This window comes from Pollachius pollachius (genome assembly GCF_949987615.1).
Source record: "Pollachius pollachius genome assembly, chromosome: 8".
Lineage (NCBI taxonomy): Eukaryota > Metazoa > Chordata > Actinopteri > Gadiformes > Gadidae > Pollachius > Pollachius pollachius.
In genome coordinates, this window is record NC_136941.1 from 3,372,066 (window position 1) to 3,399,329 (window position 27,264).

General features: G+C 47.6%; 1 protein-coding gene across 1 annotated transcript in view; it reads left to right on the forward strand.

The window, feature by feature from the left end:
- The window catches only part of klhdc8b (kelch domain containing 8B), an 82,305-nt gene extending 55,927 nt beyond the window's left edge, over positions 1–26,378 (forward strand). The window contains exons 3-5 of the mRNA XM_079741901.1: positions 731–955; positions 14,760–14,861; positions 21,028–26,378. Of these exons, the coding sequence (XP_079598027.1) occupies positions 731–955; positions 14,760–14,861; positions 21,028–21,224 (524 nt within the window). The 3' untranslated portion in view covers positions 21,225–26,378. The remainder of the gene's footprint in view (positions 1–730; positions 956–14,759; positions 14,862–21,027) is intronic.
- Positions 26,379–27,264: the final 886 nt, after the last annotated feature.

A 27,264-nucleotide genomic window follows, 5' to 3' on the forward strand; every position in this document is an offset into this window, starting at 1 on the left:
CTTTCTTCAGAATCACAGTTTAAGTTTCATATCGGCTTTGTTTCAGATGGTCTCATTGATTTACGTTGACGTCGACATTCAGCAGCGTTGCCAGATTTGGGCGTTTTTTATAGCCCTATTGGGCTACATTTTGAGGACGTTCAGGCAGTGTTGCCAGATTGGGCGGTTTTCCCACCTTTTACTACTTTTTGGCTTGGGCTTTTTGGCTTGGGCTACTTTTAACAACCTACGATCTCGGCGCATGCGCATATAACACATTTGAAGACAGAAAAAATGAACACATTATAACTGTATTGATAAGAAATGACTGTACATTAGAGTGATATGTTGAAATTATGATCAATAGCCTAATAATGACATTATTAATTTAAAATACATGGTGACTTGTTCAAGACTTGAAAAAGTTTGGGACTTGGACTTGGACTCGACTTGCCTTTCCCCGTCTTGACTTGGGACTCGACTCGGACGTGACTGCTAAGACTTGGGACTTGCTTGGGACTTCCCAAACAGTGACTTTGTCCCATCCCTGGACAGATGTATGAAAGACAGACAGATGGACTGATGGACGAGGTCAGACAGATTATAACCAGACAGACTGACGAAATACAGACAGACAGACGGATGAAAGACAGACAGACAGACGAGGCCAGATGGATGATAGCCGTCAGACACCAGCAGGGCTGTCGTGACCCCTGACCCCCTGACCCCCTGACCCTCTTGCCCCCTGCAGGCGGGCGTCAGGGCAAGCTGCCGGTGATGGCCCTGGAAGCTCTGGACCTGGAGACCCGGAGCTGGACGCGCTACCCCTGCATCCCCAGCCGGAGGGCCTTCTCCTGCTGCGCCTCCACCGAGCGCAGCCTCTTCAGCCTGGGGGGGCTGCAGCAGCCCGGGCCCCACAACTTCTACTCCCGGCCCCACTTCGTGAGCACCGTCGAGGAGTACGACCTGGACCAGGGTAGGCCTACTGACACGCTGCAGACACGACCGGGGTCAGGACCAGGGTAGGCCTACTGACACGCTGCAGACACGACCGGGGTCAGGACCAGGGTAGGCTTACTGACACGCTGCAGACATGACCAGGGTCTGGACCAGGGTAGGTCTACTGACACTCTACACTCTGACCAGGTTCAGGACCAGGGTAGGTCTACTGACACTCTACACTCTGACCAGGTTCAGGACTAGGGTAGGCCTACTGACACACATGACCAGGGTAGGCCTACTGACACTCTATACTCTGACCAGGTTCTGGACCAGGGTAGGCCTACTGACACTCTACACTCTGACCAGGTTCAGGACCAGGGTAGGCCTACTGACACACATGACCAGGGTAGGCCTACTGACACTCTACACTCTGACCAGGTTCAGGACCAGGGTAGGCCTACTGACACTCTACACTCTGACCAGGTTCAGGACCAGGGTAGGCCTACTGACACTCTACACTCTGACCAGGTTCTGGACCAGGGTAGGCCTACTGACACTCTACACTCTGACCAGGTTCAGGACCAGGGTAGGTCTACTGACACAATACACTCTGGACCAGGCTAGACCTACTGACACTCTCGATCAGGGTAGTTCTACTGAAACAATACACTCTGACCAGGGTCTGGACCAGGGTAGGTCTACTGACACAATACACTCTGGACCAGGGTAGACCTACTGACACTCTCGATCAGGGTAGGTCTACCGACACTCTGGACAAGGGTAGGCCTACTGACACGTTACACTCTGGACCAGGGTAGACCTACTGACACTCTGGACCAGGGTAGGCCTACTGACACGCTACACTCTGGACCAGGGTAGGCCTACTGACACTCTGGACCAGGGTAGGCCTACTGACACGCTACACTCTGGACCAGGGTAGGCCTATTGACACTCTGGACCAAGGTAGGCCTACTGACACTCTGTACCAGGGTCTGAACCATGCTAGGCCTACTGACACTGCAATCTGACCAGAGTAGGCCTACTGACACTCTGGACCAGGGTAGGCCTACTGACACAATACACTCTGGACCAAGGTAGGCCTGCTGACACTCTGTACCAGGGTCTGAACCATGGTAGGCCTACTGACACTGCACTCTGACCAGGGTTGGCCTACTGACACTCTGGACCAGGGTAGGCCTACTGACACAATTCACTCTGGACCAGGAAAGGCCTGCTATTCTTAGGCTTGTATTCCTTGAAAAGTCCTATAGCCCAAAGACAAGTCTAAATTAGTTCTAAACTTCGTACAAAAAAACATATATACTATATTTAATATTGTAGACCATCTCCCGTCCCTCTCTCTCTCCCTCCCTCCCCTCTTCCTTCCCTCCCGGTGTGGACGTGGCTTTCGTCGTTTTCACACGACAGAAATTGTGGGGAGGAAATGGTCTTTACGGTACATCATCCATTTTTGGAATATGGAGTTTCAGATTAAACTGATTATACTGATTTGTGTATTTTAAGCATAAAAATCACATACAGCTCAGTAAGGTTAACGTTTGTAGATTTGCTTAAAAATAATATTACACAAAATACACCAGAATAACCAATAATCTTCTCCAAAAACATCATGGAAAACCCCAAAACCCTGGTCCCCTCTCAATATGGTCGGGGCTATTTCCAAACTCAGGGGTTGTTAATCTGGTTTCCTCTCTCTCTCTATTGCTGGACCACATCAGCCTGTAACCATAAAGCGTTCTACCTTGCAGATCTATGGCATTATCAGTTCAGTATTAACGACAACGGCCCTATAATGAGATCTTACAAAGTGCCTCCCTCGTGGGTGTTTGTTGAGCTGAGATCAATGCTCACGGTCTCTCTCTGTGATCGTTATCTCCTGTATGCACCTTATCAGAGGAGAGGAACCACCCCTCCCCCCTAGTGTCTACAGGGGCTGGAACATACAGGAAGAACAAATGGTTTCAAGTTTTCATGAGGGGACACTGCGTCAGAAAGTTAATCCAGATACAGGTGATTAGTATGAGGGGCCGGGTCTACCCGCAGGTTATTGATCGATGGGTCGATTGAAGGAGGGATGGAATGATTAATTCATGGATAAACAGATGGTTTGATGGAGACCTAGAAAATGTGTGTTTAAAAGAGGCATCCCACAGACACGTTTCTAGCCGTGGGCAGCTCGCGGTACGCACGTAGCACATGGCTAGCTACATGTGGTTGTCATGACGAGGGCACATAGACCCCGCCCACTCATGGTTCATTTTTGGAAACCTTCCCCGCAGAATAAATCTCACTTTCACTCAGCTGTTCTTTACACCTGTACCCTCGCGGTTACTCAAGAGCGTCTTCACTCTTTCACTGTCTGTATCAGCGTCCACTACAACCTTCCAACAAGATCTCAAATGAAAAGACATCCTTATGCAGACGACATTATAATTACGAGAGAGAGAGAGAGAGAGAGAGAGAGAGAGAGAGAGAGAGAGAGAGACAGACTAGTCCATGGACTAGTGTTCTAGTGGGGGAACTCTGATTCACATGCCACTGAAGCAGCGTTCGATACTAGCTGATCAAACCTTCAAATATATACAGAAAAAAAGTACCAATAAGTCCATGAAATGCTCTGACTTATTTTTACTACCGCTAATCTAACAACTAGGCTATTGCAGGAGCTAGGCTAATGTTAGATCTAAGCTAATGTAAGGTTGGGCTAATGTAAGAGATAAGCTAATGTAAGGTTGGGCTAATGTAAGAGATAAGCTAATGAAAGGTTTGGCTAATATAAGAGCTAGGCTAATGAAAGGTTTAGCTCACGTTAGAGCTAGGCCAATGTAATCTGTCGTTTTCTCTGTCTCCCACATGTTGCAATCAATTCCATTTGCATTTAAATGCTCTCCAATCAGATATGGAACTGCGTGGAAAATTAATTGTTTGTGTGTGTGTGTGTGTGTGTGTGTGTGTGTGTGTGTGTGTGCGTGTGTGTGCATGCCTAAGATTTAATCTGTATGCGCTTGTGCATTGTGAACAGGAAATGTGTGTCTATGTTAATTTCTTTGCCTGGTTGTGTGGGTGGGTGCATGCTTGCATGCGTGCGAGTGTGTGTGTGTGTGTGTGTGTGTGTTTGTGTGTTACAGGAGGATAGTCAGACAAAGTGGATTAGAAATGAGGCTAGTGTCTTATGCTAATTCAGTCGGCCCTTTATCAGTCCGGCTAGAAGACAGAGCTGGAGGTGGAGGAGAGGTGGAGGAGAGGTGGAGGAGAGGAGGAGGAGAGGGGAGTCTGGGAGCTTCAAGCCCACTCTGTTGTCCGGGAACCTTTTAACCAGCAGCTGATTGGCTTTGGTGTGAGTTTAATTGGCAATGGTGCTCTCTCTCTCTCTTTTTCTTTCTCTTTCTATCTCGCTCTCTCACTCTCTCTCGCCTTCTCTATCTTGTTCTCTCGCTCTCTTCCTAAGTGTTGTTGAGTGAAGGAGAGAGGCGCATGTGATTTCTACCGCGGCGGAGCCAGGTGGGGTGGGGTCAGGGAGGGCAGATTAGACGAAGAGAGATGTTTTCTCTCTTCGTCTGTCCTTCCTCACCGCCAGACCCTTGAGGCGGCCTCTTCATCCTCCTCATCTTCCTTGTTTCTTTTTATGATAGTTTTATTCCATGGGGGTTATCCTTCTTTCATTCTTTCCTTCTTTCTCTCTATTTCTCTATTTATTTACTTTCTCTCCTTCGTGTCTGACTCCAACGCTTAAGTTTCTCGTCTTCTCCTCGGTTCATATTCCCTCTCTCAAGAAAAAGTCAGTCAGCTTTATTGTCAATTCCAAAATACGTGCAAGAAAATATAGAAGAATCGAAATTCATACATATAATAGAATAAGTAATATTTACAATACATAATTCTAAATAGTGCAAAGTTAAGACAAAACAGTATATATACAATAAAGATAAAAGATAGTTATAAAATAAAGTAAATGGCTCCTCTTCTCTGTCCTGACCTCTCCTCCTCTCCCTCTCTAGCCCACCTCCCTGATCACCACAAGGCCCGCCAAAACCCTTCACTTCCTCCCGTCTGCCTCCTACTTCCTGTCTCTCACCTCCTGTGGCTCCAGATGTCCTTTTGCCCACTTACCGGTTCCTCCGCTGTCCTCAAAGTTCCTCAAACTAGAGTTAACCGGAGAACCGTCCATCGAAACAGCCCCTCTTCCCTCCTGCATGTTGACTCATCACATTTATCGCCCCCAATGTGCCCGCGGCCTCTCAGTTCTAATATTTTCGTCTCGTCTGCGTTATGCTAATCACGCCGCCGCAGCGCGCTAGCCCATCCTCTGGCCGCGAGGCCACGCTCAGGACGGTTTCCCCCCCTCATCCCACCGCGCCCCCCAGCCGGGCGATGGGCCATGTGATTAGAGAGCGTCTCAGAGGACGGATCAGTGATTCGACGGCGTCTCGCTGTGGCAGGGCTCGGGCGCTCGCAGCGAGACGCGATTGTGTTCTGTATGCAGATGAGCGGCCGCCGCCGGGCTGAGTCTGGTGGGCGTGAGCGCGGCTGTCAGGTTCGATCAGACGGGAGCGGGCCGTAATCTGATGGGAAGCATCCGCTGCCTTTGTTAGAGCTTGTCGCGGGAACGCGCCGGGTGGCTGTCGCTGTCAGCGGCGGACCCCTCTAACTCTTCCCTCACGCTGCGATCCTCCTGATCTCATTACCGACAGGGAACCGCAACGGAGCCAACATCAGGCCCAAAATTAACTTATTTGCGTAGCGTGATCAAACAAGAAGCTGGAGCTGTTTCACAGGCCGTCTCGGCCCCATTACGCCGGCTCCTGTCTGTCTATCTGACTCTCTGCTGGTCTGTCTGTCTGCCTCTCATCCTTTCTTTCTTGCTCTCCTCCTGTCTCTCCTGTCTGTCTCCCGGCTCCTCCTGTCTGTCTTCCTGATCTCATTACTGACGGGGAACCGCACCGAAGTCCGCATAATGCCCAAAATTAACATATTTCTGTAACATAATCAAACAAGAAGCTGGACCCGTTTCACAGGCCGTTAAAGCGGTCGGGAGATGATGGAAGCCTTTTCCAGTCATGTTCCCCGTACGGAACAGCATACCTTTGACTTCATTCATTCATTACCTATGTTTTTATCATTCAATAATACGTTGACAGGTAACATGTCGACAATTACTCGGTTCACTCCCCTTCCCGGTAGACAGGCTGGGTGTTAATCAGTGTAATCACGTCCCCGTGATGCAGTCATTACTGCTAGGTGTAGCTTTATAGTGATACCGGGAATATGCTGCATGTTCATGAAGCCTGTGATGAGGTCAGGCAGCACCTGTATAGAGTACCTGAATATATTATATAGATGGGCTCTTATATATATATATTTAGATTTGTTTTCCTTCCAGTTTACTTTACGTGCACGCATGCACGCACAACCGCACCACACACACACACACTAATTAATCGACAGGCACACACACACACGCGCGTACACACACACACACACACTCGCTGGTGGTAATGGAGATGGACCGTTGTCCTCTGGGCTCTGCTTCACAGGCGGCTGGTTGCCACGGTAATTTAACAAGTGGTTGCCCCCCCCCCTCTCCACTCCTCCATCTCAGGGATCCTGCTGATGATTCACACACAGGGGGGAGAGAGAGAGAGAGAGAGAGAGACAGAGAGAGAGAGTTGGGTAGGTGACACAAGGAGGTGTACAGTAAGATGGATGTGGCCTTTTAACAAAGATTCTGCTCTCCTCTGTAGGTCCTCTGTCAGAGTTACAGATATACCTGTTGAGACTGATCCACTGGTCAGAGAGGGGGAGAGGGGGATGGGAGAGAGATGGGGAGAGGGAGAGAGGGGGAGGGGAGAGGAGGAGCGAGAGAGAGGGAGAGATATGAGATGGAGCTGTTTAGCCTGTTCCACCAGTCAGAGAGGGAGAGATAGGGGGAGAGGGGGTGGGAAGGGAGAGATGTGAGATTGAGAGGGTTGGGAGTAATGCATCAAGTTAACCCTGTCATATGCAGGTTGTCTCTGTCTGTCTGGAGCTGCTGAAACACTGGTTCTGAAACAACCTGTCTGTCTCTGCCCCATTATGCTGAAGAACAGGCTCCTGCCTGCCTGCCTGCCTGCCTGCCTGTCTGTCTGTCTGTCTGTCTGTCTGTCTGTCTGTCTGTCTGTCTGTCTGTCTGTCTACTTCACCTCTTTTCTTTCTTCCTCTCCTGCTGTCTCTCCTGTCTGTCTTCCCGCTCCTCCTGTCTTTCTCCTCCTGTCTGTCTCCTCCTCTTCTACCATGGAGTGTTTTCTTCCACCTTCATGTCCTCCCTCCTAGTAGTTAAATCCCAGCTCTTGTCTTCTCCTCTCATTGGAACATTACGTTCAGACTCTGAAAAACTGACACCATGCCTGGGTTGGTCATCACCATCTCACCAAAATAACTATATTTACTTAAGTTAAGAAAAGTATGTGAAAGTTGACCAGCTGAGATCACATGATGAGGAAGAAGAGGAGTTTATATTTGTCTAAATGAGCCTGAGAGAGCAGTCAATGTGAGCTGGTATTTCTGTTTATGACCACGCTACTTTAGGCCAAATGAAGATCTATTCCAGCTAAATGTCACACCTGCCTCAACAATGGAGGGGAGAGGACTGGAGATCCGAGAGAGAGGGAGGAGGAGGTGGCGGGGAGGGAGAAGGAGGAGGAGAGGAGGAGAAGGAGAGGGAAGGGGCAGAGAAAAGGAAATAGTGAAGAGAAAGAGATGAATAGAGGGAGAGAAGGGGGAGAGGAGAAGGAAAATAGGGCTTTGGAGAGAATAACAAGGGAGAGAAGGGGGATAGGAGGAGTTGGAGAGAGGACAGAGGAGGAGGCGAGGAAGAGATCCAGAGAGGAGAAGAAGGGGAGAGATGAAAGAACAGGTGATGGAGGAGGAGGAGATAGGGGAAGATGAGAGCGAGAGATGGGGTCAGATGGAAAATTCCCTTAGCTCCACTTAGCTACAATGGTCTCATCTTGGTTACTAGGGACCTCCATCATGGTTGCTAGGGACCTCCATCATGGCTGCTAGGGACCTACATAGTGGTTTTTAGGGACCTCCGTCATGGTTACTAGGGACCTCCATCATGGTTGCTATGGACCTCCAAAGTGGTTGCTAGGGACCTCCAAATGGTTGCTAGGGACCTCCATCATGGTTGCTAGGGACCGACATCCTTGTGACAGGGACCTCCATTATAATTAATAGGCATCTCCATCATGGTTGCTAGCGACCTCCATCATGGTTGCTATGGACCTCAATCATGGTTGCCAAGCACCTCCACCTCTGTTGCTAGGGAGCTCTTTCGTGGTTGCTAGGGACCTCCATCATGGTTGCCAAGGTGATCCTTGGTCCAAGGGGGATACACAAGAGAAGTCATGTTATCGGTCCATCTTCTCAGAGACCCGGTGTTACAGGTGCTAAGAGGAGATTGAAAGGCTCTTATTACCTTCAGACAGGGTTCCCCCTGGTGGAATGCTGGTGGTAAATCACCTGAGCTAGCTGTCATGTCCCCGCCGTAGAGCAGGGCTTGGCTTCTGATCGCCCGGCAGTATTTCCCCCAGCACTGTATGGTTCAGGCGGCCACCTCAACAACAGTAGGCGGCCGCTTATTGTAGTTATAAAAAATATATTAAAAAAAAAGTATATATATGTATATATATATGTATATGTATTTATTTATTTTTATAAATATGTTTTAATTATTATGCAATAACAAAGTGCAAAACTCTCGTAGGGGAAGAAAACATACTTCCATCAAGTACAAAAAATAAATCAATAAAGGCAAGAATAAAGGCATCAGGTGGTTGTATATATTATTGTGAACTGAAACCCTCACCGAAGACCCCCTCAACCCCTCCCCCCCCCACACACACTTTTGTATTTTACTCCAACACCTGGAGTCATTGAATAGTGGTCTTCAATGCAACACAGGAAAAATGAGGTAACATGTTATAAAAATTCCCAGGAAAGGATCCAAAATGGCACAAAGTGTGTTACATAAGAAAAGAAAATAAATCCCTTGTTCCACTGGATTAGAAGTTAAAGAGCCTGTGAACCAAAAATCTATTTGTTTTAAACTTGGTCATTCAGATTATTTGATCGTCGACATAGAAATCTATGGAATTTAATCACTGTTACTGAAATAAGTCTCTATTGAGAGGGAAAAGGTGTTGAACTCAGGAGTCAGTCCGGGTGTACCCCTTGTTCCTTACTCTGGGACCAGGGGTAAGTTTAGTGGGGCGCCTCTCCCTCTCCTCTCCATCTGATGGGATCTTAGAATCCTGGCAAACAGAACACGCAATTAGGCACGCCACACACAAACCTGCCCACCCGCTCTCACACACCTGCACCAAAGTGTGTGTAGCGTCTCTAATCGGATGGGGCGTTAGAGCATTGATCCGAGACTTCGATATCCGAGACCTATTCGTTGTGTGTGTTTGTGCGTGTGTGTAGGCGTGTGCGGTATGTGTTCTAATTGAAACATGGTCTCTGAATCTCTGCAGTGTGATTCTGCTGTACCAACGCACCATACAGCCTCAGTCCATCACAGCCTTACCTGCCTGTCTGCTGTTACTGCTCCTGCAGCCTGTCTCCCTGTCTGTCTACCTGTTCCTCTCTACCTGTTTTCCTACCTGTCTGGCTACTTGTGTGTTGTGATTGGTCCTTTGTCTTTCTGCCTGGTCTGGTTTACTGCCTGTCTCCATGTGTGTTATTATTAATCCTATCATCTGTCTGGTTTACTGCCTGGTTTACGGCCTGTCTCCCCAAATGTGCTATTATTAGTCATCTGTCCTTTTGTCTGGTTTACTGCCTGGTTTACGGCCTGTCTCCCCAAATGTGCTATTATTAGTCATCTGTCTTTCTGTCTGGTTTACTGCCTGGTTTACTGCCTTGTTTTCCCTGATCAGAGGGGCTCATGGGTCTGCTGTCTTTGTTGTCGGCCGTCTCTTCCATGTCTTCTAGATCTGCTGTTGCAGCTAGCTGGAGCGTGTGGCGGTACTCATCAGAACACCATCACCCCCACCCGTGTATCATCATTGTTGTGTGGCTGCCGCGGTCGCTTCCTAAATGTTTTCAGAATAAACAGCTGAAGCAGAGAGAGAAACCGATGCCAAGAAACCGCAGTGTTCTCAGAATGAAATGTCCAATATCCCTCCCTCTCCCTCCCTCCCTGACTCTCCCTGACTCTCCCTCCCTCTCCCTCTATCTCCCGCTCTCCCTCTCTCTCCCGCTCTCCACCCCCCTCCCTCCCTCTCATTGTCCTGATATTCTGGGTGAAGTTGTGCCTTTGGGGGCCAGTGGTGGCTGGCTCAGCTTGTGACAGGAGAGAGGAGAGAGAGAATGGGCGAGGGGTGAGAGAGAGACAAAGAGGGAGAGAGAGAGATGAGGCAGGGGCCAGAACACCATGCAGGGTTTATTTTCAGAAGAGGTGGTCTTAGCGTACTGTGTGTGGTGTAGTGAGATCATTAAATGTCATCTAATAGTTATTAAAATATGCCTATCCCTCAAAGCATCGTCAATAATTACAATCACCCACGATTTATTATTATTACGTTATTTTAGGGGTACATTGAACACCTCACCACCTATGTTTTCATCGTTGGTGTTTGATGCCGTTACTTTTCCCCTCAATCGCAAACTTTTACATTCAGGTTCGGAAGACCTTTAATGTTCCTCTGAGGTGTGAAAGAGGTGTCTATGAAGCGGCAGAAAAAGCATAGAATCACACATCATATCCACTGAGCGCAGAACGAAGAGCAGAGCCGAACAGAGAGAAGAGCTCTCTGTTGAACACGGCTTTCTGTCGAACACAGCTCTGTTGAACACTCCTGCTCTCTGTTGAACACGGCTCTCTGTCAAACAGTGCTCTGTTGAACACACCTGCTCTCTGTTGAACACAGCTCTCTGTTGAACAGTGCTCTCTGTTGAACAAGGTTCTCTGTTGAACCGCTCGGGTGTGTTCACAAGTATTCTTTGCTGCTTTTTGGTACATCTGTTTTGCCTAGAAATACTTAAAATTACCTAATTAAGTTCCTGTTCTCTGTATAGATGGGTTTCCTATTTTTAATAATCAAAAAATGCTGATAACTTTGATCACACATTAGTGCTATGTGTGCCAAACAGGTGGGATTTAGAGAGAGAGAGAGAGAGAGAGAGAGAGAGAGAGAGAGAGAGAGAGAGAGAGAGAGAGAGAGAGAGAGAGAGAGAGAGAGAGAGAGAGAGAGAGAGAGAGAGAGAGAGAGAGAGAGAGAGAGAGAGAGAGAGAGAGAGAGAGAGAGAGAGAGAGAGAGATGAAGGCAGAGAGTCATGGCGCCGTTGGTTTCTATCCGGTTCTATCAGGTCTGAAACCAGGAGGTGAGGTCTGAAGTCTGGCCAGAGAGATTGTTACTGTGCACGTGCCACCTGGCCAATTTACACACTGCACCCGTGTGTGCGTGTGTTTGTGTGGTGTGTGGGCGCCAGCGTGTGTGTATGTAGTTTTCAGATGCAGCTGATCGCATGCATACATTTAACCAGGAAGCTTTTGCATTCCCTGACTTAAAAAACGGAGACGCACACACTCATACGCGCACACACACACACACACACACACACACACACACACACACACACACACACACACACACACACACACACACACACACACACACACACACACACACACACAACTGTACACCCGAACAACTACAAACACACACACACACACACAAACAGCATGAGTGACGGGAACAGGGCAGAGAGAGGAAAGGAGGGATGGAGAGGAGAGGCATAAGGGATGGGGAGAGGAGGGGAGAAGGAGAATTGATTGTGGGCTTTAAATAAACAAACTCTGCTCCTTCCAGCTGAGCCTCTCAGACGGCCGCTCAGTCACTCAACTCTGCCCCGCCGCTGTGTGTGTGTGTGTGTGTGTGTGTGTGTGTGTGGGAGTCTTCTGCGTGCACGTGTATCTACTGGACACAGTGCTTTTGATTCCAGTGAGTGAGTGGTGGTCTGTGTGTGTCTCTCCCTCACATTGCTGAGTGGATCAAAGTATGGACGGCTGTCTGGGTTACTTGGGTTCAGGTTAGGTTCTTTAGTTTACTTTAGTTTCAGTCAATTAGTTAGTTAGTTGGGGATTAAAGATTCAAAATGCATACACACGTTTCAAAATAATGTCATGGAGATGTGGAGGAACGTTCCTGGGTTAGGCTGGCGAGGAATTTATTCCACTAAGACTGATCCCAGACAAGCATTTATTTCAAGAACGGGAGAGAAACAGACTGTCTAAGTCTGTTTAAGGGTAAGACATTTCATTCACAGATTATTTTTCTACATTCTCAGCTGTTTGCATGATTAGTTATTGCGCAGTGTCTGTTCCAAGCAGCTTAAAGAGTTGCCTCTCTCCTCCTCTCGACTCCTCTCGCCTCCTCTCGACTCCTCTCTAACTCATGTACTGAGCAGTAAATAGCTGTGCTCTCCTCCTCCTGCCCTCCTCTCCTCTGCTCTACTTTATCCTTCTCTCCTGTTGCCTGCCCTCACCTACTGTAAATGGCTCTGCTCTCCACCTTTCTCCTCTCTCCTCTCCACTCTCTCCTCTCCTCTCCTCCTCCCATCTCCTCCCCACTCCTCTCCTCTCCCCTCCCCTCTCCCCTCCTCTCCTCTCCACTCCTCTCATCTCCTCTCCCCTCCTCTCCTCCTTTCTCCTCTCTCCTCTCCACTCTCTCCTCTCCTCTCCTCCTCCCATCTCCTCCCCACTCCTCTCTTCTCCTCTCCTCTCCCCTTCTCTCCTCTCCACTCCTCTCATCTCCTCTCCCCTCCTCTCCTCTCTCCTCTCCACTCTCTCCTCTCCTCTCCTCCTCCCATCTCCTCTCCGCTCCTCTCCTCTCCCCTCCTCTCCTCCTTTCTCCTCTCTCCTACCCTCTCTCCCCTCCCATCCCCTCCTCTCCTCCCCTCTAAGCCCGGTAGGCTCCAGTCTGGGACACATCTTGCGGTTGAAAGCTTGTTAAATCCCGTCTGTGGTTCCGAGGCATGCAGTTTGGTACAGGCAGCACAGACCGTGAACCACCGATTTCTGTCGCCGGGATAACGCTTGAAAGGCTGTTTTCCTCGGCTCTGCCTACCCAGCCATGGAGAATACACTTTCGCTCCGACCTTATCCAACACTATCTCCTAATAGGTTATTTAAAAATATCTATATAAATTTACCGGTTAGTTTAATTTAGATTACTCTAAGAATGGGTGACTTCATTTTGAATAAACATGTCAGATAAGATAAGAACTGTACTCAATCAGGACCGTAATAGGATTTAAAAATAATGAGGAAATGTTGCTGAAGGGAAAATGTGTCTGTATACACTGAGTAGTGGCTATTTAAATGATATAAATGTAAGCCTTACAGAGGGACGGGGTGGACGCGATGACAGGACACAGCCTCCATGTGGTCTCTGAGGCTCAGCACAGCGTGGCGGAGAGCTCGGAGCTGCAAGGCGTCTCCACTCCTGCAGGCACGTCGTCGGCTGCTGTTCCTTTGGTTGATCGGTTGGTGAACTCAGCCTGTAATTGGTTGCCTCCCCCCCCCACAGGCCACATGGGCTCTGTTAGGTCCTTTACTTCACCAGAGTGGGGTTGGGGAAGAGAGGGCGGGGGAGTGGGGATGGAGGGCGTCGCAGTAGTCGAGACCCAAATATAGAAACATGGTGTGGTGCAGGATGGAGTCTAGTCACAACATTTAGAGAGGGAGAGAGGGAGGGGAGGGGGGGAGAGAGAGGAGGAGAGGAGAGAGAGAGAGAGGGAGGAAAGAGGGAAGAGGGAGGGGGAGGGGGAGTTATATAGAAGGGTGCGAAGGTGAGAGGATGGGAGAGAGGGAGGGAGAGAGGGTGAGAGGGAGGGGGAGAGAGGAAGGAAGGAAGGGAGGAGAGAGAGAGAGGGGGGAGAGGAGAGGGAGAGATGCATACATTGATGAGGTGGGATAGGGGAGAAGGGAGGGAAGATAAAAGGGAGTTATGAGCAGAGATTGATGAACTCACTCACACCTCTTGGCAGTTTGTATTGACACCTGCGAATCAATGTCTGATTAGGGTCATAGTATATCACCTGTTGATCTGCAAACACCTGGTCCAGAGAGCACACCAATAAGAGTGCTCCGTTCTTATCCTAGTCCAGAGATCACACCAATCAGAGAGCTCCGTTCATAACCTGGTCCAGAGAGCCGCCCTATCATAGATCTCCGTTCCTAACCTGGTCCAGAGAACACACACATCAGAGTGCTCCGTTCTTAACCTGGTCCAGAGAACACACCAATCAGAGAGCTCCGTTCTTAACCTGGTCCAGAGAACACACCAATCAGAGAGCTCCGTTCATAACCTGGTCCAGAGAATCGCCCTATCATAGATCTCCGTTCATAACCTGGTCCAGAGAACCCGGAGTCCACCCCTGCTGACCATATGAGGTCTGGCCTAGTTCTGCTTCAGTGAAGGGTGTCTACATCAAGCTGTGTGCTGTTGTTCTCCTAAGGTTCCTCGACATGTCAGTGTGTCCTCTGTGATCTTCAACGTAGTAGTACTCTATGCCCTCTAATCTCTGTTTCTAAAACAAAACCATAAAATACCTCTTCGGAGGAACTTCCAAGTCATGGCGAAGGTACGAGCATCCAATGTAAATGAACTTATTATGAATTCCTCTCCTCCCTCCTCCCTCTCCCCACGTCTCTCATATCCCCCTCCTCCTCCTCTCCTCCTCTCCTTTCATCTCCTCCTCACGTCCTCTCTTCTCCCCCCCTCCCCCTCTCTCCCTCCCTCTCTCCTCCCTCCCACCTCTCCTCTCCTCAGGTGTGTGGCTGAAGCCCACCAGGGGGTCTAGGATGCGGGAGAAGAGGGCTGACTTTGTGGCCGGTTGTCTGGGAGGACGACTCATCGTGGCTGGAGGCCTGGGTCAGTATCACCTCTCACTCCTGGACTCACTATTCGGCCTCAACTCACTCTCCTGGACGTCACTAGTCACTATTTATTCCAAACTCACTCTCCTGGACGTCCTCACTAATTAGTTTGGACTCACTCTCCTGGACTTCACGTCTCCCTATTCAGTCTTTATCTTACACGGCACAGAGCGTTAGTGTCCTGTTGCAGGGCGATTACCCAAGCAGGTGTCGTCCAATCAGCGATGTAACAACATGCAGCAGTGTTTACTCCTGACGTCGTGGCGAGTAAGCCCGATCCATGGCGTTGTCACAGCTGTAGTACCAGATGTGACCGGTTGTTACATTGCTTATTAGCTGTGTCACTGTAATGCAAAGTGTTTAATTAGTCCTTAATCAGTCACACTAAGCCAAAGCGCCTGACAGCGAGGGGTCGATGGGCATCGGACGGCAGACCCCATGGCTGGGCGGTCAGACCCCCCTGACCAATAGCCTGGGGACCTATAGTGTACCATGTAGAGGTGGTTTGAAGCTGTGTGTTCCTACAGTAAGGAAAGGAAAGGAGGAAAGGAAGTTGAGTCCAGTAATGGTAGCCTGGTCCTACCAGACTCTCGTGCTTCATTTCATTTGTACAGAGAGTCTGGACCCACTCAATTGCGCGAGCGCGCACACACACACACACGCACGCGCACACTAATAGAACAGAAATGAATTCTGTTGAGTTAGCCAAATTAATTTACCGTTAACTTCTAATTTTCTCCTTGGGTGCTTCACATTTGTTAGCTCTAATATAGCGTAAAGGAATAGCTCACGTGCTTCTAACGAAAGGAGAGGTCAGCATTTCCTGATAGCATGCTGCATAGTTAGATAGAAAGACACCACATAGCTTTAGGTTAGCACGTTTCTTATAGCATGTCACATAGCTTGATGTTAGCATGTTTATGATAGAATGCTACATTAAGTTAGCATGTTTACAATAGCATACCACATAGCTTGATGTAAGCATGTTTCTTATAAAAGGTTGCATAGCATGATATTAGCATGATTCTGATAGCGACAACATAGTTTGATGTTTGCATGATTGATAGCATGCTGTATCGAGTGATCTCCCTCAATCTCAATCTAACCCGACAAACACAAACGCACATGCGCTCAAACACGCACACACAGGCATGCGCGCAGGTCTGCACACACACACACATACACACACACACACACACACACAATCGAGCTGTGGGCGATGAGCGCCCTACCTGACAGATGTCATTCGGTAACACAATACGTCAGGTTACCTGAGAGTTGGGAAATCTTCTCCATATACAACTGAAATTACAATCTCTATTTCTCCAGCTTCTCTCTCTCTCTCTGCCCTGACCTCTCTCTCCCATGCTCTGCCTGTGTCTCTCTCTCCCACTCTCTGCTTGTATCTCTCCCTCCCACTCTCTGCCTTTATCTCTCGCTCACTCTGTATATTTCTTCCTCCCTCTTGCTCTCTATATCTGTCTCTCTCTCTCTCTCTCCCTCTCTCTCTCCCCCATGTGTTTTTTTCTCTCTTCCTCTCTGTGTCTCTATGTCCTCCCCCCTCTCTCTCTAATCCAGTGTAATTAGCTAAAGTGGTTTCTCTATCAGAATGTCACACAGTGAGCTGTTGGAGGTTGACATCTGTTGAGAGAGATGGCTTGTGCGTGTGTGTGTCTGTGTGTGCATGCGTGCATCTGTGTGTGCGTATGGGTGTGTGTGTGTGTGTGTGTGTCTCTCTGTCTGTCTCTCTGTCTGTCTGTTTTTGTGTTTGTCTGTCTCTCTGTCTCTGTTTGTGTGTCTGTCTGTCTGTCTTTGTGTGTGTGTTTGGGTGTGTATCTCTCTGTTTGTGTATGTGTGTGTGTATGTGTGTTTGATCTCTCTGTCTCTGTGTGTGTGTCTGTGTCTCTCTGTCTGTGTGTCTGTCTTTGTGTGTGTGTGTGTGTGTGTGTGTGTGTGTTTGACAGTGATGCCCTGTTATCCCTGAGGCTAAAATCCAAGACGTGTGTTTTGATTTGAACCATGAGACCGCCGCCTGCATGCATGCATGCATGCACATGATCATGATCATGATGAAGAAAAAGCAATAGTGTGTGAGAGCTGGCTGTGTCTGTGTGTGTCTTTTAGACACAGGTATGTCCAGCATGCTTCTCCAATTCTCTCCATCTCTCTTTGTGTCTCTCCAACCCTCTTTCTGTCTCTCCATCTCTCCATATTTCTCTCAATTTAATTAAATTCAATTTTATTTGTATAGCCCTTAATCACCATTACAGTCTCAAAGGGCTTAACAGGCCAAATATTTATGACACCCCCCTTTACCCAAGCCCCCACAAGGGCAAGAAAAAACTCCCTTGAAATTAGCAAGGAAGAAATCTTGAGAAGAAACGCATAGTATGGGTTCCCTTCTTCCAGGGATGGTCAGGAGTGCAATTGGTGCCATAATTGACATACAGGTAAATACATGCACATCATGTTAAAATGGTGATGTGGTGCTGGCCGGTTGACCATGAGGAGAGTCCAGGCATCCAGTCCAGTCACCGCAACATGCTAGAACAGACAGAATAGTGAATTCCATCTGTCCTCAGTCTTTCCAGCCCTCCTTCTGTCTCTCATCTCTCCTTCTGTCTCTCCATCCCTCCTTCTGTCTCTCTATCTCTCCTTTTGTCCCTCCTTTTCTCCTTCAGTCTCTCCACCTCTTCTCTGTCTCTTCATCTCTCCTTCTGTCTCTCCATCTCTCCTTCTCTCTCCCCATCTCTCCTTTGGTCTCTCCATCGCTCCTCTGTCTCTCCATCTAGGCTGATCTCTATCACTACAGTTCAAAAAGCTTCATTGGCACGGGAGACAAACATTTCAATCCACGTTGCCAGAGCACATGAAAATACAAATTAGATTCAAAAATAGGGTAAAAGATGAGGGTACACACCTCTTATATATCATCTTTTACCTCTGCAGTCACTATTCTCTTTTTCTGTGTGTGTGTGTGTGTCTCTCTCTCTCTCTCTCGCTCTCTCTCTCTCTCTCTCTCTCTCTCTCTCTCCCCGTCACTCTCTCTCTTATCTCCCTCCCATCTCTCTCTGTAAAGCTCTCTGTAGGTGTAATTGCTGACTGTATGTAAATGATAATTAGAGTGTGCTCATCAGGTCTAAACTGATTGCAGATACACACACACACACACACACACAAATGCAAACACAAATTTGTCAATGCTTCATTGCACAGGCAATTCAAGGTTTCAAAAATATAAATTCTCCCAAAGGGGAGCAGGTGAGACTTGGAGAGGAGGAGGAGGAGGAGGAGAAGGGAGGGTAAGAAGAGGTGATTAGAAGAGGATGAGGGGAAGACGGATCCATTATTGAGTAAGGAGCTTCTGACCGAGAGCTGTGTGTGTTTGGTCTCGTGACGTGCGTCTTCCTACTGAAGATTACAACAGGCTTTAACCAGGCTCCCCTCTGTTTGAAACGCTAGTCTTTGGTCTTTCAATTAAACATTGTTAATCCTCACACACACACATACACACACAAGGACACACACACACACACATACACACACACACATACACACCTAGCGCCTTCAGAGCGGTTCAGGTACTGATGGGCACCGTGGCGGCGATGATGTGCATCTCCATGGCAACTGCTGATGTATAATGACAGTGAGCGTGGTACCCGGGGCAACGGGGGGTAGAGGGGGGCGAGCGAGAGGGTCGAGAGACGGAGGGGACGGTGTGTGTGTGTGTGTGTGTGTGTGTGTAGGTCAGAGAGCATACCTGGTTAGGTTTAGATTTGATCTGAATTACGTCATCTATATATATAACTTCAGTATGACCTGGATGTGAGCGTGTGGACTGCGTTTGGTGACTCTCACATTCTGGTTAACCAGGCTCTATACAGACCTCTCTGTCCTTTTAGTCCTGATGATGCCCATTCATCAGAGACTGACAGTGAGTTCAGAGCATTCAGGAGCGCCAAGGAGTGAAGGGGCATCCTGCTCTATGAGGCCCACAGGTAGAGTCTGGTATCGTGACCACGTTAAAGTGCTGGATGAGCTCTTGTGTTCCCAGCAGAAGGATGGTGGGGGACTCAGAACAGAGACGAGACCACAGAGCAGGACAGAGAGACCAGAAAAGAGACCAGGACGGAGAGACAAGAACAGAAACTAGGACAGAGAGACAAGAACAGAGACTAGGGCAGAGAGACAAGAACAGAGACTAGGGCAGAGATACAAGAACAGAGACCAGAATAGAGACCAGGACAGAGACTAGGACAGAGACCAGGACAGAGACTAGGACAGAGAGACCAGAATAGAGACCAGGACAGAGACTAGAACAGAGACTAGGACAGAGACCAGAACAGAGACTAGAACAGAGAGACAAGAACAGAGATTAGGACAGAGAGACAAGAACAGAGAACAGGACAGAAAGACTAGAACAGAGACTAGGACAGAGACCAGAATAGAGACCAGGACAGAGACTAGGACAGAGACCAGGACAGAGACTAGGACAGAGAGACAAGAACAGAGACTAGGACAGAGACCAGGACAGAGACTAGGACAGAGACCAGAATAGAGACCAGAATAGAGACCAGGACAGAGACTAGGACAGAGACCAGGACAGAGACTAGGACAGAGAGACAAGAACAGAGACTAGGACAGAGACCAGGACAGAGACTTGGACAGAGAGACCAGAATAGACACCGGGACAGAGAGACCAGAATAGAGACCAGGACAGAGAGACCAGAATAGAGACCAGGACAGAGACCAGGACAGACACCAGGACAGAGACCAGGACAGACACCAGAGCAGGCGGTCTGTTTTATGGACCCTCGGTTTGCATCTGCCGATCATTTGAATTGCAGATCTGTGTGGCTGGCGCCGCTGGGCCTTCTCATCCTCGCACTGCGCCCACATGACCACATCACACACTACACTTTGATTAGAAAACCGTTTCAGCACAAAACGCTTTTGTTGTTGTTTACCGCTTGGTTTTTGAAGCGGCAGTTGTAACCTATTTCTATTTCAACGCTGGGTTTGGTGTCCCGGTGACAGCTATAGGGTAGAGATGTCCTCTGATACGTCTGTGTGTGTGTGTGTCTCTGTCTGTGTGTGTGTGTGTGTGTGTGTGTGTGTGTGTGTGTCTGTTATTTTTGTTCTGTTCCCAACATGAAAACACAAGTCACATCTGCCCAAGAGGCTGTGTGTGTGTGTGTGTGTGTGTGTGTGTGTGTGTGTGTGTGTGTGTGTGTGTGTGTGTGTGTGTGTGTGTGTGTGTGTCTGTGTGTGTGTGTGTTCCCTATTGTTTTAATCTATGGAGTCAGTGAACTGATGTGGAGTTACAATGACAACCCGGTGTAGCTCAACCGCCACTGCACCTGTCTGTTTATGCATGTGTCTGTGTCTGTGTGTGTGTGTGCGTGTGTGTGTGCAGGTTTCTGTGTGTGTATGTGTATTCATTCACTGTGTGTGTGTATGTGTGTGTGTGCATCTGGCTGTATGTGTGTGTGTGTGTGTTCATTCACAGGTAGTGACAGTTGGCCATTGGCCACAGATGTGAATTTCCACCGTGAGTCCTTTTCAAATAGAGAGCAGAGTTATACCTCACATGAATTAACACCTTATTAATCCCTTATTAATTTATGCGATAAAGCAGCAAAGCATAGAAACAGAAGAAGAATTCAACACCATAACAAAGGGATGAGTGGCTGCTGTGTTGGGAGAATGAATGAGAAGAGAGGAAGCAGTTGAAGATCTTCTCAAGCAGCCTTCTGTCTGCTCTGTTTTATTGTTTTGATGTCTTTAACTCTTGAGAAGCACTCAAGAGTCAACTGTTGGACCCTGCCATTTATATCTTACTCACTGACTCTAAACGATATATGTACTAATCTCTATGAATGAGTTGTTGGCTGTAGCAATGCTGTTATTAAATAAAATTATAGTATTAAGTATATATTCAAATATGCTTTTTTTAAGATATAAAAAATATTTATATCTTATTGTTATAAATGCTTTTATCCAAAGCGGCTCCGAATAAATCCATAAAGAGTACATAACTCAAATAACCACAGTAACCACACACTAACCCTAACCACATTCCCCAAAAGAGGGCCACGTCTGATCACTCCTCCCTCCTTCCCCCCTGAGCACCAGGGCGCTAACTGCCTCTCTCTCCCCAGGGAACGAGCCCTCTCCGCTGGGCTCGGTGGAGAGCTACACCCCCGGGAAGCGGCGCTGGGAGTACCTGCCGCCCATGCCCACGGCGCGCTGCTCCTCCGCTGCCGTGCAGACTCCCAGAATGCTCCTGGTCATCGGGGGCGTGGCCCAGGGCCCCAGCGACGCCGTGGAGGCCCTTTGCCTCCAGGAGAACGTTTGACCACGCCCACCGCGCCCGCGGGGATCTGACCTGGCTCGCTGGAGAGCGGGAACCCTACAGGATGCACTACGGTGGCTGCTGATTGGCTCGTTGGGACGGTGGACGCAAGGCATTGTGGGGAACTTTCACCTTCTCTTTCGGAGCCCGGTCTACAGCTCCGTACTGTGTGCATGCTGATTGGCTCGTCAGGACGGTGGGCGCAAAGCATTGTGGGAGACTTTCACCTTCTCTTTCGGAGCCTGGTCTACACCTCTGTACTGTCCGCGTGCTACACCACATCACACCCCCTGGACTCGTGCACAGAACTACACACACGGGTTGTTGACGTGGTCCAATGTACTGAGATCTCATCTCAAACACAGACCTGTTCCCTAATGGACCCAAGGCTTCTATCTTCTGACCGGGAATGCTTTGAGCAATCAGGTCCACTTTGCCGTTTTCAAGCCCAAAATGAGTCACAGAGCAGGCTGGGCTCCCAGGGAGCAGAGGGGGGCGAGGGGTGGACGAAAAGACAGAAAACAGACTGTTTACACTCTCTGGGGAAATCAGAGGAGACAACTACCACACACACGCACACAAACAGACACACACACACAAAGGAACATACACACACACACACACACACAAAAGAGCACACACACACTCAAATGAGAACACACATACACACACCCGAGGATACACACACACGAGAACAAATACACACACATGACAACACACACACAGTCACACACAAGAACACACACACACAGACCCGAGGACACACACACATCCAGCGCCTGCAGCGACAACATGCCTTTTGAACAGTCATAGTTTTTTCAAAATAAAAGCAGGGTACTTCTTGGATACTTAAAGGAACACAGGGCCATATCTGTTTCCCGCTCTGGGTGGACCTCAGAGCCTTTTCTAAGCCCTTCCTCTCGCGTTCTGGGCTGCGTGACGTGTGTAGTTGTTGTGTCTTTCTTTTTGCCCGCTGCTGTTGTGCGTAACATGAGGGTATGTGGTTAAATCCTGTGATTACATGGGCTGAGGCAGCTGGACGGCAGAAGATAGCAGAAGATTGCTCCACCACCTCCACCACCACCTCCACCATGTCACCACCTCAATCCACAACGTCATCCTGTGAGTCTCAAATCTGTTTTATCACCATGGAGACATGAGCTTTAGTTATTCAGTAGGAGAGTGGATGCTGCCCTTCTCATTGCCCATTGGCAAAAAACATTCACCTCTTCAACAGCCAATCAAAAATCAAATGCAGGAGGGCAGCATCATCAGCTGGTCATCAGCTAGCTCGTCAGCGCAGGGTACAGGTAACTGAAATGCATTTGCTTGGTTGCATTTAAGAGGTAAAGGGGAAAGGCCTGACCTCTTAACGAAGCAGTCTTAGTTTTCATGCTCCCGGAGTCTGTAAGCCATGGCTGTACCATGTACACTTAACCTCCGACCAAAATCCAAAGTGTTGGCGTATTTGTTTTAAACTTTCAGCCATGCAGTGGAAGCAGCAGGGAGGAAAGTAGTGACACAAAATGTTGTTTGTTCTGAGTCAAGAAGTACTTGGTCAATTATCGCCTCCCTCTCTTTGCTATTTCAGCACAGCACAAACAAAGGACTCATTATCCGGGTTGCACCAACTCTGTTCTGAACAATCTTTTCCCGAATTGCCTCTTTGTCTGAATCAATTCCGATGGATTCCAAGCGTCCTCGTTATCCCGCGTCCGACGTTGACGTAAGCTAAGCTACGAAATTCTATTCAGCGTCGTTACTTTTTTATTATTCATCCAGAATCTCAAGGCTGTCTTGAGATTCAATTTAATGACGCCTCAAGAATAAATCCCCCAGCGCTTCTCAGCGTTTAGTGTAAACCCGACGTCGCTGGCCTTTGACACGCCGAGAGCCAATTATCCTGCCCCCACGCAGAGTGCCCATAAGTCCAGCAAGGAGCAAGGAACGCGGAACGCTAGTTAGCTTCCCTCTCCGAAGGTGTGCTGCATGGCCCGTTGCCACGGCGCCAGACGGACTGGGAGTCTAGCAGGACGCTGAGGAGCCGACCTTGTCCAGGGAGTATGTACTGCAGAGCTAATGGGTTTATTCAGAAGCTGTGTGACATGTAACACTGCACTGGCTACATGCAGGAGAAAGACTTGGGGAGAACGGGATACTAAGGGAGCGTCATGCTAGGGTTGTAATCCGGAAAACGGAATACTTAGGGAGCGTCATGCTAGTATTTCCAGCAGTGTTGAAACGCTGTTCGAAACACTAGTATAATGCTCCCTTATTACATTTATGTTTAAGGCATTAAGCAGATGCTTTTATCCAGAGCGACTTACAATCAGTACATTTGTCAGAAGAAATATGAACAACAGTATATCGCTATCGGTACAGTAAGGATGTTCATAGAGCCAAGTGCCAAGCACAAACAATTGCAAGGTTAACCCATTCCCTGTATACAACGAAGATAGCTAGGATAAGATGCTACTAATTTTAGGTTCAAGGACGTATAACATACAATTAGTGCGTACAGTATCCGGTCCTCTGTCCATCCTAATGTATTTCAAACCGGTTTCGTTTCTTGTCTGTTCTCGCCGCCAGGGCCTCTTCAGCCGTCGATTTAGCAGGAGATTGAATGTGTGACAAAGGGTGTGTGAAAGAAAGAGAGATGCGGATAATGACAATACGAGAGGGAGATATAACCGATTGGAGCCCTGACACCAAAACACCACTCTCAGAATGCTGAGAGGGCTTTTCTTTAATTCCAACTGTCCAACCTCACACACACACAATGGAACACACACACACACACACACGATGGAAGACACCAAGCTAATCATTCTGCTCCTCTTTGCCAGCCATCACTGCAAGGTTGAATCAAGTTACAGTGTGTGGTCTTGTGTGCGTGTGCGGGTGCACGAAACCTGTGTTGTTGTGTCTGCTTGTCACCTCCAAATACAATTCCCGTAATTTTGCGATGGCCTGTTCCAAATGAAACTGGACAACTCCCAACAAATTGAGAAAAATGTCATCCGAATCGTACAAACCACATTGTGTCATCGTCCGACGAGGAGGAAGAGGAGGGAAAGGGCATCGCTCCGAGGTTTTTATAGATCCGACAGGATGTTCATGTCTCAGGGGTTGTAATGGATTTACCGGGATTCCTAGTTTCTGAGCTTGTGTGTGTGTGTGTGTGTAGCCTCATCTACATGTATCATCTGTCTTTTTCCGACCCTATGGATCCCTGAAGAAGAGGAGCCACTGTTTTCCACGGTTCGGTAATTCATTATCTGTCTCTCTGACTCAGCTTTTAGAGCTGTACAACTGAATGACTCAGTGCTCTAGAGGCTCCGCAGACCTGCGTAGGCCTTGGACCAGAGTTTGTAAAGCTTCCACCTAAAAAAGTTACCAAAAGGATGATCTTTACACCTACTTTTCTCTGAGATATCTCTTTACATCCCATTCAAATTCCCACATTATGGTAAGAAGCAATACCTGTGATGGGTTTGAGTAAATTCACGTTAATTACAAATTAATTATGTTGTTTTAAGAAAGTGATCGAGCTTAACAGTGGTTTGTATTGGGTGACAAGTTACCTTGTACTCCATTACCTCACAGGCCTTCTGATTGGTAGACTATTTTTCCCGCTCTTTCAGACTCTTTTCCCGCTCTTTTCCTCAAGACGTTAACAGACTCAGGTCCGGGAGCACAAAGATTTACGTTCTCATGGCAACCAATGCTTATAAATCAAATTGATCAAATAAGTCAGAGGCTTGTGTCAGAACTGTGTTATTTTTGAACCATGAAAAGCCTCTCCTTCTTGTGTTTTGTGTTTGCGGGGACGGAACTCAGAACACTGTTTCCCAGGCAACAAGGAACCGTGGCAACGCCCCCCAGGTAGCAACACCCGCAGGTAGCATAGATGTTAAAATAACGTTTAATTAGCATAGCCTAACTTCATGTGGTTTTTTTTATACATACAGCTTCAAAATGCTAGTTGGGGACATTGTAGAAGATATTGGTGAATAGCTACATTTTATTTTGTTTTCGCCCTCCAGTTTATAGTATTGTTTAACTGTGCGTGTTTGTTTCTAAGTGAAATGCTAGCTAACATGTTACATGTGGTGACTTTTAGATTGTTCTACGGTTTATTTGTTTCATTCTTATTATGTTGTACTATTTTCATGTTTTGTGTTGGACACTTTAACAAATCTGTGCAGACATTTTGGAAAAATGACTCGCAATGTGTTAAGAGTTAGATAAATTCACTGTTGTGCACTGGTTCTTTCTAAAGAAAGAGGTTTAAAGCAATGTGTTTTATAACTGGGTTGATGTTATGATGTGCTTTTCAGCTCGATGGATCAGCGTTCAAATGTTGTGTCTGTACTTATGGTGAAGCTGAATTTGATGTACGTGACGAGATGTGTTGGTTTAGGGGTGTGTGTCTGTGTGGAAGGAGACATTTTAAAGATCTAAGCGTAAAATATTTCTTTAAATATATATTTATACTAGTGTGACTACACTACTAAGCTAATTCTGTCAGGGGCCCTTGTACTAATTTTTACAAGCAGAGATCCACATGATCACTTCACATACTTTCATTGAATATCACATAATTGGGAAACCAATCAATAATAATTAACAATATCTATTAACATCACATGACCATGACCATACAAGATTCTCCTCTCATTCAGTTTTCGGGGTGAGAATATTTGAACAACCAACTCTAACGCAAAGTTCTTTCAATGTCGTTTATAATAATCCTTTTTCCCCACTGTATTTGACTATTGTGAAATCAGTGTTTGGTACGATACTAGTGGTGTACAGAAGAGGTCATTCATTCTGAGGTTAATGACACGTTATTGGCCCGAAACAAACGTATCTTTACTAAACTCTCTCAATTCACTTTCCCTGCGTGAACTCTGTTTTGAGCTGCACTTTGCGACAGCCACAACACGACTAGAGTCCGGGGTAGGTGGGGTCTGACGGGGTGTTTATAGCTACCGATCAGCCCATGGGCCGGTGAGTCTGCTCGGATCTCGTTGTTACAGACAAACGTCTGTGATCGTCTCTCCCGTTCAGTAGTTCAGTGCCTATATTAAGTGTGAGGTTGTACCTCAACTATGAACTCTGTTCCACAATAAACTATTTTGACTTGCTGTCAGAGCCTGTGTCTCTGTGTTTCCTTTTGACAAACGTTTGACGCGTGCGAGAGGAGAACCGCAGAGGGAAAGAAGGCTGTGTTCCTTTACTCATCCTGTAGCGGTTCCACTTGCCCTCGCTCCCTAAATGTCCCCGTGTTCTCATCTATCTCCATGGTACCCGATGTACCAATATACATAAAGCCCGAGAAGCAGCTTAAAGTGGTTGCCGAAGGGGCTTTGAAACAAGGTTTCATCTGTGAATCATAAACAGGAAATGCAATTGAGATATGACGACTGATGACTGTCATCAGTCACACAGCCGAACAGCCCTTCTCCATGTTGTCCCAGGTTGTCCACTCTTCAACGACTCTGTCTTTAATGACTCTGCAGTCTGAAATCCACCTGTTGTAGAAAAACTAGAGATGTTTTGATACCATTTTTTCCTTCCCAATTCTGATTCCTGATCTTGAGTATCGGCAGATACCGAGTATATACAGAAACAGCATCTAGCGTTATAACCACTAATAGCACTTGTTCTTATTGAAGGGTTCTCTTACGATGGCAGCAATGTATAGTCTGTTCTCTTACTGTTTACATTTTTCTTCTTCCATAAATCCCCATCTGTCAATGTTTTCCGACTTGGTAGCTCAAACGCAGATAGTTCGGAGAAGACACATTTCCAATTCCCACTTTCTTGCTCCGATCATTAACGAACGCAATACAACCGCGATTGTTTGTGATGTTCTCTGCTTGTGTACTAAATGAGCTAGTCATGTGATGGTATCGGATTGGCTTGCATTAGTATATTGGCCAATACCCGATACTTTTCGATACTGGTAGCGGTATCGGAACAACTCTAAACAACCCGGCTCATGATGTATGTAGTACATAGAGTATTGTTGAACTTA